We start from the raw sequence: 16,020 nt of genomic DNA, 5'->3' as shown, positions 1-16,020 counted from the left end.
ACAAATTACTGACTAATTCAATTGGTAATTCTACTGTGTGGTGTCCAACTTAGCGTACACGAGTCTTCTCTCGCACGCTATCTCGCACGCAAAATCCGTCCACTTCCTGTCCCCCCCCCCCCCCCCTCCTTTACGATGTTCCAACGGGATGATAACGTCGACCTTGTGCTTCGCATCTGGCCGCGTCCAACTGTGCTGATAACCGCTGAGGCGCTGACATCTCGCCCCAGGGCTGACAACTCCCGCCTGCAGTGTTGCCAACCACACAGCACGCGCAATTCGGTGTACACCCACCTCTACATTCGGGTGCTTTCGGGTACAAGTTCTCAGTTCGGGTATCATTTAGGTACATACACAACAAGAATAATTAGCTAATTCAAAATGGTCCGAAGTACGCAGGTGTAGGTTTGTCTCCCGGGAGTTCCACTTCCTGTGCTGTTAGGGCTGACTCCCTATGTCCGATGGGCATGGCCCGCCTGGCAGGCTTCACCTCCAGTGCCGGTTGTGTTTCTGAAAGACATGGGATTTTGAATTACAAGCTTGCAACAAATGCCAGAATGCGAATAGGTCTTGACTTAATTCACCTGTAACTTTATACACCGACAGTTCCTCTATATTTAACTAGTAGTATAATAGTATATATTAGAGATTTGTAAATTAGTAATAAGTCCTAGATACTAAGTAATAGTCATCAAAACTATATATTTCTAAAATAATAATAAAAAATCTAAAAATAAAAATAAAAAAAATTAAAATAAAAATATTTTTAGTTCTTATTTTAGTTTTATTTAAACACTGCACGTCCATCCCTGAGTTGGGTGTTTGCATATTTTGTAACGAAATGCCTAGTTTGTAAGTCATTTATCTTTTTTCTGTTTTCGTTTCTTAGTTTTTTAGGTGCTGACTGGCGGCGGAGTGAGTGGTCAGTGCAACCACTCACCACCAGGGGCGCTTGCGTCCCTGGTCACTAAATCCAGTTCTGGACAACAAGAAAGGCGGACCACGAGTCCAAGTGCCCAACCCCCGCATGGTAGACTCTTTTCTACTCTGTCCAACACTTCATCCAGACCATCCTCTATCTCCTGTAAATTCCTACACGTAATGCATGCCAATTTGCATCCCGCATGAATGTGTCCAGGGTTTTCCCTGTGTCTATGCAGGTTTTACCTGGGCCCAACCTATCTCTAGTTATAGTCTAGATTTAAGAGTGAGGGGAGTTAGTCATGGCGCCAATCGCTGCCATGGCTGGCCAATCCCCTCCTAGCACATGATGCATGCGACCCTCTCCTTGCATGGCTAATCCCAGTATGACTAGGCGTATAGGCTTCGGCCTGAGACGCACCTAGGTCCCTCCCTAACCCGGACCCCTCCAAAATACACTTAGTTTTAGTTAGGTTAGAAAAAAAATACACAACAAAAACAACAACAAAAAAAAATGCACGAAAACAAATATTGCTGTCTTCTCTAAAACAGAAAATATCATAAACACTGTATATAGCGTGACAACAATTTTTTTTATATAGTTTAAACGCAAGATTAGCTGCTAAGGCATGTGCGTAGGATTTTAAAATAGATCGTTTGGGGCGTTGGAGGGGGAGGGGAATGTAAACTTCGAATACTACTATTCCAACCACATGTGAAAAATGGTAATTTAAAGGTTGGTGTAAAATTATTGTAAATATTACCTGTAATATTTAAATATGTGATGTGCTTTAATATAATGTAGCCGAGACTGTTTTCAAATACAGATATCCGTGATCATGTTGTTGGCTTCTACTGCTTACGGGATACTAGCTGCAACTTGATCCGGTGGTTTTTTCAGATATCATTATGAATATATATATATATATATATATATATCCCACCAAAACATTCTGTAAAAAAATTAGCAAAGTCTCGATGGAGCTGCCTGTTTATCTCTAAAAAGTAATCCCACCAAAAACAGTCTGTAAAAAAATTAGCCAAGTCTCGATGGAGCTGCTTGTTTATCTCTAAAAAGTAATGAAATCTAGACAAAGTCGTGCCAAGTCTAAGGTATCTCTAATACAGCTGAGACAAGCTGATCAGATACTTCAGACCTTCGATTTTTGACTTCAAATGAAGAGGCAAACAAAGTTGAATATTTTTTGTAAAGGCGATATGTCGATCTTTAAAAGTTTGGTTGGGCTCTTGTGTTTTCAAATAAGGGTCACCAGGTACTCCAGATCTTTGATTATCCTAGTTTTTTATAGTTTTCCCTTTATGTGGCCATTAAACCCTAACTCTGTACCAAATTTCAGCTCTCTGAGTTTATGGGAAGTACTAGTTCTATTCTGATGATCATGAGTGAGTGAGTGAGTGTCATAAATGCGAAACTTTGCTTTCGCTTAACTTCGGAACTAAATGACCTACAGACTTGAAATTTTATTTTAAGTATGTGTTTTTATAGCTTACTGGATGACGAAAATTTCTGCGTTCTGTTCTTATCCAGAGGTTCTCAAATAGGGGCCTGAAAATGCGGCGAAATGGTTCCAGTAAAGGATGGTACGGAAGTGTTTGCTTCGCGCTCGACTTGGCGGGGGCACTGCCGTGCCCCCAATATAAAATTATGTTTTCAAAAAGCCAGGGATGTTTCATGTCAGTGAGTTACAGCCAGGGCAAAGACTGTTTTTCCAGCTTAATTGGTTTTCCATTCCAAGTGAATATTGTTCAACATTTGTTTACTATTAATGTTTTTTCCCTCCTAAATTCGGGTAGCCTGCATTTGCGTACCCGAGAGGATCTTCCTTTGTAATGTTTCATAAATGTTTGTAAGTACAAGAAGCAGTATTAAAAAAAATCTGAAATATGTATGCTGCAAAGAAAAATTTTAATAAGAATTTTGTAAATAATGTATTTTCTATTTTTCCAAATGTATGCTAAATTTTTACTTATAAGGAGACAGGACCGAAAGTTGCCATCTTAGTTTCAAATGCCTTTACTGAGTGAAATATAAAAATTTCAAAACTTTATAAAATTTACGATGTCATACAAAATTGAAGATTTAGAATAAGCTATACGATTAGTTAGTGAAGAACAACTAATCTATCTCGTCGAGTAGTATTACTATGACATCAGAGCGTGCCAGTTACTCTGGAATGCATAGAAAAAAATGTTCTGTACTTTTACAAACGATTACTTTGGAAACCAGTTGATAAGAAATAGTTTGTAATACTACAAGAAAGATATTGTAACTGTGAACAACACATTGATATGGTTATTTCTGCATATATGAAATGTTTTTCGATATAATACCAACTATTTATTACGAAAATTGGCGCTTACTTTTTTATTTTAATTGATGTTACATTCAAGCATTTTTTTTTAAATCATGGAAAAGATAATATAATATTCAACTATTTTACTTTTTTTGTTTTATTATGATTATTAATGTGTGCAGTTAATACAGGAAAGCTATTCAGAGAACGGTTTTCAAATAATTTTAACTATTGGAGGTACTGGGACAACACAAAGCATAAATATCCGGGTAAGAACTTGTACTCGGCCATACTGGGAACACGTTTTTGTAGTGATAGAGTTGCTTTCATGTAAATGTACAAATTTACATATATTTGTAATTTTACATGAATATTTCTGTTCCATTCGTCTGCTTAATTAATTTTGATTTTACAAATTGAAACTAGCCTGATATTAAAAATACAATAAATTGAAGAAGTAATTGTTCTACTTGATTGTGGGTGCACATAATGTGCATCAGGAGGTATTTCAGATTTATTATGTAAAAGTAGGTTAATCAACAGAGAATGCTTTTACTTCAAAACAATAAATTAGTGTTCACATATTATATGTGGTGTTCAAATTAAATACTAAGTTTTAAAAATTCTGTAGTGCACGGTAGAGTTTTTAATTCAATATATCATTCTTGTTGATGCTGTATTTACCTTACAAATGAATAAAGAATTACGTGTAACAGTTTACTTGTGCAACTATACTTTATTTCACAATACACTATAAAAATATATTTCTATACAAATTTGTAACAATATTCATTTTTCCTTTCACTACAACGAGTATTCAAATGCTTACAACTATTTCACAATGAAAAGTAGATATATATTAAAAATAAACATAACACTTAATAGGTACTGTAAATGCCTATATTTTGACCAAAATTTACCTCTACGTAACACTAATATCATTAGCGTTCAGACTATATATCTACTGTCTGAAAACTAACACAAAACTACTGGCACAAAAATATGACACACTAGTGATACAAATTATTTCAACAAAAACAACACACTCAGTATACAAGATAAACAATGAGAAGTGTTCGAATCTTTACTTAACAACACATGTCTGGAGCACACAAAAAATGGCCTTGCCCATACCATTCTATACCCAAAAATCTATAGCAAAATTGGTAACAAGTAAATATTTTACAACTAAATGACATAAAAATGGCTAGGAAAAAATTTACTGAGTGAAAGCTACCAATGATATTAAGTACTATTTGTGGTACCACCAAACAAATCTTGTATAAAATTAATGAGTAAAGTTTGGCCTTAACGTAATTTTTTTTCTTGAATTTATTGTTATAAGTTATTTGAATAAGGAACATTTTTAAGTGCCTGAAACATCATAAGCTTAAAGTTTAAAACACTAAGCAGAATTATACACACAATTTTTTTCGTCGTCAGGATTAAAAACACTTATGCACAGCTGTGCACACGCCGTGTATGGATTGGTTTCCGAACTCACACCGAGTAAGTACACTCAAGCACTCAGCCGTATGAAGTGACATTGTACACCGTCCAGGGCCAATTTCTTTCTTCACGAAGAATAGCCTGTATCCGCTGCCTTAATTAAATCACAGTAAGCAAAATTAAATACTGTCAAAATAGGACCAATCATATGGGTGTGTGTGTGGGGGGGGGGGGGGGGGGGAAGGTGGATCTGCGAAAAACTAACCTTGTATGATACGGTAGTCTATAGGTTAACTATTTATAAACGTTTTGTCGAAATAATTACATAGTTCTCCAGCTGTGAGATACAGATTTGCAGGCAGATCAATCCTTTTTTTTTACCAGACACAATTTTTTTTCTAGGGTTCAACTTGTTTATATAAAAACTAAAAGATTAAAAACTAAACAAAAAAACTGCCATACTTTTAAAAGGGAAATGGTTTTCAAAAGATGGCAAATATATTTTGTTGGTAATTAGTCTGAAAACCTACTGTTTACGCCAGTAAAAATTATATATATATATAACAAATAAACAATTTTTATATTTGTAACTCTGTAACTTCCTCTTACAAAGAAAGATCTCTCTTTGAGTTTCACTGATTACCCGGTAGTTTTTAAAAGTTTCATATTTAGTGGTTTTTTTTAATCATGTCAGAAACGTTTTTGTCACGCAATAGATGAACATTCATGAATGGATAGAATTCGCTACACAGACTCGATATCCCAGTGATTGCATGGACATGAAAGACGCTCGGATAAAACGCGCAGGCTTTCACGAGGCGATTGAAGTGTTACAGTCCCATTGTTTCGCTCGTGTCTGCTATTGGGTTCCTGGGATCCGGGTCGGACCGGCTATGGTCCGGACCGCGCGGGGCATTGTCCGAGGGACACAATGCATGCCGGGTCTTCGCCCCTTCTCGGCCCCCCCCCCCCCCCTTCCCTTATCATCATAGACTCGACACGGCGTTGGAAGGGGTCGTTACCACAACGCCGAATGTCAAAATTGACCACAACGCCGACAGCTAGAAAACTGCTGTGTACCACAACGCCGAAATAACAACTGAATGTATTTGTGTGTGTTTCTTAAATGTACCTTAACGCCGAAATACCACAATCAAACCTAACCTTACCTAACCTAACATAGCGTAGTGGCAGTCCTGCAATGACATTTTTCGGCGTTAGTGTATTTCGGCGTTGTGGTGCGTCCCCCGTTGGAAGCATCGCGAGACTGCATTCACTTAATAAAGGAATCCGCGCTGGAAAGAATTTGGCCCACGTTCGCAGTTTTTTTTTTTTCGCGGGGGAGGAAGGGGAACTGAAAACATCCCCCTTCGCAAATTCATTACGTCACAAGTGTGACTTCATCGCGCGACACAAGCCATGTTATAAATGACGGATACTGCAGTAAAAAAAAGTAACGTGACCTATTTTTTTTTTTCCCCATAAAATTTCTTTATTTGTGGTTTAGTGAAAAATTGAATCAACGTGTTCAAAGTGGCGGATTATACATTAGAAAGTGGTTAAGTTACTTTTTTTTTTTGTTTTGTGAAAAATAAAATCAATAAAATCAAGAAATCATCAAACTAGAAATGTTAACGTAAGTAGCTATTAAGGTAAAAAAAAAGAGGTCAATAAAAAATTGAACTTACTACTGCGACAGAACTACGAAATACTGATTTGAATTTCCTACGAAAATATTTATTACTTATAATACTGTGATAACTATCAGTTCTGCTCTCTCATACTCGTATAAACTACAATGTCTTCTGTAACAAACTTAAGAAAATAACACACACACTGTGAAACATTCGAATAAACTATAACAGAACAAGTTACACAAACAGTACACAACTTTACATAAATGTACAAGAGAAGACTTGAGAGAATACATACAATACCTCCCCTCGTGACTTTCGAGAATTGTTTTAAAAACTGAAATCAGTGCTCTCTGGAAATTCAAACATGTTTATAATGATTGAATTAGTAATACACCTATGTGAAAGAATCCAGGCATTATTAGGGTTTTAAACCAACCAGCTAAATTTACACTGTAAACAATTATCTGCTAAGTAGAGACATATTAAATATTTAGTTCGGTTATTTATCAACTTTCATTAGTCAAAAAAAAGTTTGGTAGCACTTCTTTTTTTTTTTTATGAAACTAATACTGATGGTTATTCTAACATACATGTTTTTGTAGACTGTCAGTATCTGAACATATTATGTATGGAATCAATTTATACAGAAAATAAACAAGTACTTAATATGTTACAGCTCTGTTTTTTAGTAATAAATGTATTGATTAATAAATTAAAAAATCTTCCACATAGCACAATAAAAACAAAATAGGCTTATACAAAATCGGTTTTAAAATTGAAGTCAATAGTGTATTAAAATAATACAGCCAGAAATGTTTACAACAAATAAAAAAAATTACTGTAAAATACTTCAAGTAAATATGTAGTATACTGTACATTTAGAACGGTCACAATTACTATGTTAACATAAAAAATAATGTTTAAGTTCTTTTGTTTCAACATACTTCATCGGTATCAGGATTGAATCCACAGTGGAAGATTCATTTAATTCGCTATGATAGAATTTAGCTTAACAGTTGCGAACAAATTTTCAGAGATGTTTCAAGAAAATAATCAAAGTTTTAAAGCAAGATTATGCGACCAAAAAACTAGAGTTGTCTCGTTCCAACTTAACTTTTTTTTTGGTAGCAATTACCACTTTTATCTTGCGACAATGTTTTGCGTCAAGATACTCCTTAAAACAGTTTAGCTTCATACTGTTATGGTTAGTGGAATAACTTTTAACATGACGATCAGTATTTGACTCAGCGCCGTCTGCCTGGGCGCGCGCACATACACACACACACACAAACACACACAGGATGCGCAGACGGATATGATTCATATGATCTTAAAAAGTTAAACTATAGATGCATACATCATCAATATAAGTGAAAACAAAATCATGCACATACTTTCCTAATACTTTATACAAGATTCTGGAAAAACAACGCGATTTAAAAACTACTCAAGATATCCGAGTGGGGTCTGTTCACGAAAAGCGTTTAAGAATTCGCTGAGGTACGAAAAGTACTTTCGATTTCGGATTCAGTTTTAAAATTGTAATTTTAGAAGAGTCAAAATGGCTAAAAGGCGTGTTTTTAGAGTAATTTTTAGGTCTAAAACAACCAGTACAGATTCTTGAAAGCACTTAAGGCACTTGCATTACACCTTTATCTTCATGTCTCGGCCATATAATGTTACGGTCACCGCTCAAATTTCACCGTTATCCTGTGACGACGAGAAGACTGCGCGCCAGTCCAGAGGAGACACCGCGCTAGAAGCACCAGCGAGCGTCGCGCTTATCATCCCGCCTCACTAACACCATTGAATATATATAACTTATAGAAGTCGCGAGGGGATAGGATTTATTATTCCAATTTTCGGATCCAAAACTGAGGTAGTTGTTAGCTCCGCCGCTAGACAGCTCTTCTTTCCACAAGAGGGTACTCGTAGTTACCAGCTTCCACGCCAGAGCGCTGTAGCGTCGCTTTTTTCAAGGTCGTGCGCATAATTCTCTGTTTCACTCTATCGAGAGGCGGTGCCTTTTGTTGAAATCCGAGCGCTTAGATACCGGCGGGCGCAACTGTATTGGAGGAGTACGGCCACCGAAAAAAAAAAAAAGTGCGGTTAAAAGATGCCAACATCAAAAATTAAGTTTTAATAATAAGAAAACTACAGAAATTTCTTAAAGCGTATCAGATTGGAATGTACAGTATAGTGTACATTCCCACTGACATTCGTAGTTCAGAATTTATAAAATGTTGTGTTAACGGAGTGGCGCATTGAGTAAAATGGTAAAACATAATTTGGAATAATTCTTGACAACGTTGAATGATTTTGGTAGCTATGAAACAACTATGGCTGCGATGACTGTTCAAACGCGTGCACAGGATCGGCGCACAGAAAGTTCATTAACTTTTAACTTTTAGGTTATTTTCTGTGCGCGACCATGGTGGTAGCCAATCAGCAAACAGTTTAAGTACTACTCGAGTGGGCTTATAAAAGAACAATTGTCACGAAAGCAGGGGCGTAGCCAGAGGGGGGGGGGGTTAGGGGTTCAACCCCCCCCCCCCCTTAGCACCAAATCTTTAATTAATTTCTTATTCATCACTCAAACAAATTTCATATTGAAATTAATAAAATTTTTACCATTACAATATTTAAATTTAAGAACCGAAAACTGCTAAAATAGCACTATTTTACACCTTAAAATCCAAATTTTCCCGGGGGAGAACCCCCGAACCCCCCGCTTTAATACGGGGAGCCATGCTTAACACCCCTCATACACAAATCCTGGCTACACCACTGCACGAAAGTATTGGTGCTCTTGACTTGAGTAGTTTGTTATTGTTTTCAAACACGCGATAACATAAAAATGGAAGGCACATTTGATAGCTTTTTGATAGCTGTAATAGAAAGTAAAAATATTTTGTATGACAGGGGATCCGCAGGATACAAAAATGAAGAAGCTAAATTAAATGCTTGGAAGTCTGTGTCTGAATGTGTTAAGGAAGCCGGATTTGAAATAAACAGTGATATATATTTTTGAATGCTCATTGTGTTTTGTACGTAAACTTTGAAATATTTAAAATATTTCTGGCTTTAACGAAAACCGTACCACAATAACAACACACGAATCTAAACAAACGTCACGTATGCCAACTTCAGTGACCAAAATTGTGAACGGGAGTTTTACATTTAAAAAACTTTTTTGAATGCTTCCGGTATTATTTTGTGTTGTGTTGTGCGTGAATGTAGCATCAAGCTCTGTGCTATCTCTGTGCGTGTGTGCTATCTGTGTGCTGTTTGCGTGCTATTGCGAATGTATCCCGGCCTTTATGCTCGTAAAAACGATGCGCAAGTATTTTGAATACAAATATATTTTCTTTTAATAACCGAAAGGTAAATATTATTTCCATGAAATATAATACAATTCTTTAAACACAGACAACATATAAGAGCTATTTTTTGTTTATTATTCCATCTGGCGTGATAAATATTATATTTTAAAAACTGTTTGTGGATTTTTAATATAAAATAAAAATTTATTTATGACATCAATTTAAGTTGTTCAAAAAATTCACTTTGGTATGAATTAAACCAAATTCATGTTATCCAGGGCACAAAATTAGAAACTACCAAAAAAGATTATTTAACTTACATTGCTGTTTTGTGTAAATCTGTGCACGGACTTAGTAAGTGACATATTTATAATTCCTCATTTTAGCAACCCATTTTAACACAAGAGAAAAATGATTTTATACTAAAAAATTATTATTTTAAACCATTTTTAGCAGGAAACATGTATGAATAATCTATTTAAATTTGCATTTGAACAGTGAATATTATTTTGCAATAATAAATATTTTTATCATCGTATATTACTGATGAAAAGTTTGTATTTCCATCTAATCAGAAGTATTATGACATAGTTAATTAAATTGCTTTACAAGTTTTTATTCACATGAAAATCATTAAAAATTGGTTGGGAAGTTATATAAATATACAAAAACAAATCATTATACATACAATTTTATTATCTTAGTGGATTTAAATTAATGGTGTCCCAGTGACTACTGCGAAGAAAAAAGTCTTGCGAAAGGTTTCCTCGTAATTGAAATTCGTCAAAAAAAACTATCATTTTTGGTGACATTTCTGACAAGTGGTACGATGAAATTTGAGACTGGTAAATGAATGTTGTGAAGCAATAAACAAAATATCACATTCGTGAACTACAAATGCATAATTGTTTTTATTTTATAATAAAAGTGTATCTAATAACCCGTGGCTTTGCTCACGTAATTTCCGGGTATTGCTGATATTCTACCATTTTAAGAAAATATGTATTAAATTTCAAAGATTTTTGAAGAATTATACACAAAGAACTGTCAAGTATAGAACATATTTTTACGACTTATTTTTAATTGGTTTAGCGTAAGTCTATTTTAACTTTTATTTAAAATTAAGTACCTACCTTATTTTATATCTCCCGGTTTAGTGACTTTGAGAATATATTTTTCCTTGATGAAATCTTAACTCTTTTCCATCCGACGAAGAAGCCAATTAAAAAATAAACTAAGACCCCCACGCACTTATTGTATGTTAGGACTGCCATCGTTTTAAATTACTGTAATTTTTTTAGTTATAGTCATGCTTAGTATAATAACATAATATGCCTTATTACGCATACATTTCAGTATTCATGAAACCAATGCATTTTTATTTGAAATGTAGAGCAGTTACCAAATTTCTTATCTCGCATATTGATCTTTTGGTATGGCTAGTATTACTTAAACTAAATTTTTGAATTTTCACTGATGCACTGTTTTCCCTTTTCTATGTGATTTAGAAAATATAGCAATATACGTAAACCAATTAAACCAAAATCATCCTGAATTTTTATTACCGAAAAAAGTTAATTACAAAAAATTGTAATGTGCGTATTTTAATATTGAATTTATATATATCTTGCCAATACTGATTTAGTGGGTTACATTTTTTTTTTTTTATAAATAATATCTACCCCTTTTACTACTTAATAGATAACGTTGAATAAGAGAAGGTTGTTTAAGGTATTTTGATTTTCCTTACCAATATCTAAAAGTAAATTTGTACAAACGCGAAATATAGTTTAAATAAGTATTTTACTTTTAAAATAAAACCATATTTTGAACGTAACACTGACTATTGGCCCAATACAAAGTTTTAATAGCTAATTTTCACTTCACTCGGGAACAGAATTCCATCATTCAGTGATTTCCGTGGCTAGCTTCTTTTGGGATTTCATCATTCTCAAACGACGGTAAGGGAAGCTCCTCTTCAAGGTCGCCTAACGATGCTGATAAGACCTGCCGGGTAATTTGAATCGTTGGTCTGGGATTTTCGATGAGGGGGGGGGGGGGGTGAAGGATGATGTCACGACTGGGCTGGTTAACCTAGTTCTGCCAAATACCGCCAGGGGCGTATACGGCCGATACACAGCGATGAAAGCGATCGCAGCGGCGGAGCTTGGAACTACAACAATTCTTCTAAGAAACCGGACAGAAAATTTAACCTGGGCTCGCGACTTCTATACATTATATATATTCAATGCTAACACACATACACTCCTGACCAGACGGGCCGCGGGAAAGCATCCCTTACAGACCACAGCCAATATTTAAAAAAAAATATATATCGTTCTAAATATTGGCACAGTGCATGTTGTGTAAAAACTAGGTTGACAATGGCGTGTAGGAAGTTTGCGTTGTTGGTGACACTGAATCGTCAAGGATGCCGTTACCGGGCGCCATTTTGACTATTCATTTCTTGTTTTTGTTTTTAAGAGTCAGGATCGTATTGAACATGGTGTAAGTTCGGTAGTGAGTTGAAACTTTACGGACAACAATGGGTTTGCCGTGCACACAGTTCTGGTGGCGGAATGCGGAACTATGGTGTGGTTACGTGTTGTGGACAGTCCCTTGGATTCAAATCCATGTCGCAATTAACTGCGCGGTCCTCCGGTGGAAAAGGTTTCAATGTTGTGTGAACAAAGCAAAACTGCCGTGCGATGGTAAACAGTGCATAAAGATCTTGCAAACAGTTTATTTATCACTTATTACAAAATCTCAGGTTGATTGTTCAAATATGAATTTTATTACATTTTAGTACATCAAAACCAATTTTTCTCGAAACATAGATAAAAGTCTGCTAAGTCCATTGAGATATTTATATGTGAAATGGATGTCTGTTAAAAGTTTAAGTCACTTTGGTTAGCAAACCAAGCCTTAGCTGTGTAAATAGCTTATACTCGAAGTTTGTTAAATAGCTTGAAAGGAACTCGCTAGTAAGTATAGAAATAATGTAATTGTGAAATGAGTGCCTATTGCTAAAATAAGAAAAAAAAATGAAACATCAGCAAGGAATTCGGGTTAAACATCATTATAACCAAACAGCTCATGCGACGCCATTTTGGATTCCTTCTGAGCAGGTTCCGCGACCACACACATAACTGTGATTGAACATACGAAGGTGGAACACAGCTGTTTCATGGCTTATGTATTTATAAATTTAACACTGTTAAATTTTTTTGTTTGTTTTATTTCAAATATGGCTATACGTAGGGGCCGGAAAAATTCGCGGATTCAATGACCTCTAGGATAGCCTCCATTATCCTCTGCACTTCTCAAGTAACCACGCGAGTTCATTGGGTACTAAATTTTGAGTCGTCTCCACTGGGTAGCTTGTGATTCGACCTTATTTTGTCGATAGTCTCTCATTGGGCCAGACAGCTCCAGTTAAACCGCGAGCCAATAGCAGAACCAGCAGAATTATACACATGTTTGAATTTCAGCCCATCACGAAATGAATCCGCGATTTTTTTTCCGGTCTCTAGCTATACGACAGGTGGGGCTTAAGATTATGTAACATTAGCTGCCATGTTTATTTTCATAGTTCATGCCAAGCCGTACCACTTGAGAGTAACTCTGTTTCAATTAGAATAGCTTTGGTTTGTTCGCCCCAGTAGCCGAAGTGGCGACCAGCGGGTAGGGAGTCAGCGCGGGCAGCGGAACTCGCGCAAGGTGGCGGCCACGGCCTCGCGCACCGCCGCCTCGACGCCCGGCGCCGCGGCGCTCCGCAGCAGCGCAGAGAAGCAGGCGTCCACGCGCGCCGCCGCCGGGTGCGCCGCCGCCAGCCCCTCCAGGCGCAGCCCCGCCTCCCCGGGGGCGAAGCGCACCGCCCGCACGGAGGCGGCGCAGCAGCCGTCCTCCGCCACCGCCACGTCGACGCGCACCTCCGCCGAAGACCCCCGCACCTCGCCGCTCGCCGCGCCGCTGGCGACCTTGAGCCGCGACAGCTGCAGGCCGTACGCCTCGTAGCGCGCCTCCAGCCGCTCCAGCCGCAAGGGCACGGTCACCGTGACGACCACGCCGTCGCGCGAGAGACTCGCCGCGCCGGCGCGCGACAGCCGCGACACGCCCTTCAAGCTGCCGCCCGCCGCGTGGAACACCTTCCGGCGGTGGCGCCGCCGCCTGCCGCCGCCGCGGAGGCAGTCCAGGTCCGGGAGCGGCAGCTCGTCGCGGCCCGAGGCGCGCATCTTGCCGCGGGCCACGTCCAGCAGCAGGTCGGCGACCTGCCCCAGGTCCTCGCGCGCCAGGCGGCTCAGCACCGCGGCCGCCAGCAGCTCCGGGTCGCTGGTGTTGCCCGCCAGGCGCCCCGGGTCCACGCCGCTGCGCCGCAGGTAGCCGTCCAGCCGCGCGGCCGCCGCCGCAGACACCCGCGGCACCGAGAAGAACCTCACGGCGCCGACGAGCGCCGGGCCGAGGTCGCGCGACAGCTGCACCACGGCCTGCGGGGCCGAGAAGCGGCCGTCGCCGCTGAAGCCGTCCTCCTCCTCGCCTTCCACGGAGTTGCTGACGAGGCGGTAGTCGCCCTCGAGGCGCGCGCCGGACACCCGGAGGCGCGAGAACTGCAGGAAGCGCTCGTCGTCCACGTCCACGGCGACGTCCTTGAAGGAGGCGTCGTCGGCGGCCTCCGGCAGACGTCGCGCCTCGTGGGCCGCCGCCAGCGCCGCGCACGCGAGGAGCAGCACCTTCATCCTGCTCGCGTCGGCGACCTGCGACCAGTGCAACACAGCTTAGCGCCTTAGCACATGCGTGCCGGTGCAGAAACCAGGCAGTACCTATATCCTAAATGTCTTGCTGGGGTGCTGTCACAACTTAGAAACACACAAGATAGAATCTTCTAAGTTATGCCTGTTCTAAGTTGTGTGTTTCTAAGTTATGATAGTTCTACGTTGCGAGTTTCTAAGTTGTGATAGTTCTACGTTATGACTTTCTAAGTTACGACTTTTCTAAGTTGTGTGATTCTGCGTTGTATGTCTCTAAGTTACGTGTTTCTAAGTTACGATCGTTCTAACTCATGACAGTTCTAAGTTACGTGGATTTTTTTCGAGGTTTCTAAGTTATGACTGTTTTAAGTTATGTGTGGTTCCCTTCCTTGCTTACACTACAATTTGTAATCCATAACAGTAATATAAAATTATTTAATATATTTATTTTAATAGCACATACTAAATTTGCCGACGAAAGCTTTTGAAAAATAAAATGGGAAGCCTCTCGCAGATATGAGGTAGATGTCTTTGCTTCTTTTCCAGCTGAGTTTGTTACGGCCACTTTTATGGTATTTTAACACCTCAAATTATTTCAAGGCAGAATTCGTTAAAATAATGCCAAACTTGAGAAATACACAAAAAAAAATTGTTTTGAACTACATTTCTTGGTAATCTTATAATTTTAATCTAAAACTTTTATCTGAATTTTTTTTTAAAAAAATACGAACCATTGTTCCAGGGTGGTTAAAAAATAAAGTTGTAGAATTTAAAAAAAATCATAAATTACTTACCATGTACACTGTTAAATCCATTCTGTTTGATTATAAAACCTTAAATTATCCACAGCTTTCGTCTGAAATATTATTTTATATGACCAATCATTGATACAAGGTGTAGAATAAACAAGGATTGGAGGAAAAAAAATCGTAACTCCCTTCGTGGACACAACATTGAATTCGTTCAGATATTTTGTAAATCTAATAATGTTTATCTAAAACTTTTGTCTGAATCAATTTTTGATTAGACTAGCCATTGCTGCAGGGGGTTGAAAAATTGTGGGGTGGATAACAACCCTTAGTAGGTACACTAACAAATCCATTCAAATTCTTTGTAAATCTTATAACTTTTATCCAAAACTTTTGTCTAAAATTTTTTTTTAAAAGACAAAACATTGCTGCAAGGTTTTTTTTAAAGGTGGAAATTAAAAATATATATCATTTCCGTATCTTTTACACTATTAAATCCATTATTTTGTGTTGTAAAACCTAAAAATATTACCTAAAACGTTCATCCGAAATTGTGGTAACGACCCCTTCCACATAAAATTGAAATATGACAATATTGTTTTGTGCTGAGAAATCCGCACTCGGTGATTCATAGACATCCAGTCTCTGCGCCGAAGCAAAGCGCTTCCTCCGAAGCTACCTCAAAGATAAACCACTTTACACTCCCCGCAGCTGGTCGCGTGAAAGCACAACAGGGGCGCGCCAAGACACGGAGAGCGCTCTAGCGACAGACAGGAATACTATCAGAAACACTTGCACACTATCACTTGGCTCACCACGCGGCAGTCGGCTCAACTACAAAGGCTTGCGCTAGCCCAGGCGCGTTCCGAAAATTAATC

General features: G+C 38.4%; 2 protein-coding genes across 2 annotated transcripts in view; both read right to left on the bottom strand.

Annotated features, from left to right (window-relative positions):
* The window catches only part of LOC134542786 (uncharacterized), a 45,910-nt gene that overhangs the window by 11,954 nt on the left and 17,936 nt on the right, over positions 1–16,020 (bottom strand). The window lies entirely within an intron of this gene.
* LOC134542785 (uncharacterized) overlaps positions 3,953–16,020 on the bottom strand; it is a 29,812-nt gene continuing 17,744 nt past the window's right edge. The window contains exon 2 of the mRNA XM_063387304.1: positions 3,953–14,399. Coding sequence (XP_063243374.1) covers positions 13,338–14,399 — 1,062 coding nt within the window. The 3' untranslated portion in view covers positions 3,953–13,337. The remainder of the gene's footprint in view (positions 14,400–16,020) is intronic.

Source organism: Bacillus rossius (assembly GCF_032445375.1).
Source record: "Bacillus rossius redtenbacheri isolate Brsri chromosome 9 unlocalized genomic scaffold, Brsri_v3 Brsri_v3_scf9_2, whole genome shotgun sequence".
Classification (NCBI taxonomy): Eukaryota; Metazoa; Arthropoda; class Insecta; order Phasmatodea; family Bacillidae; genus Bacillus; species Bacillus rossius.
This window is presented reverse-complemented; position numbering and strand designations above follow the sequence as displayed.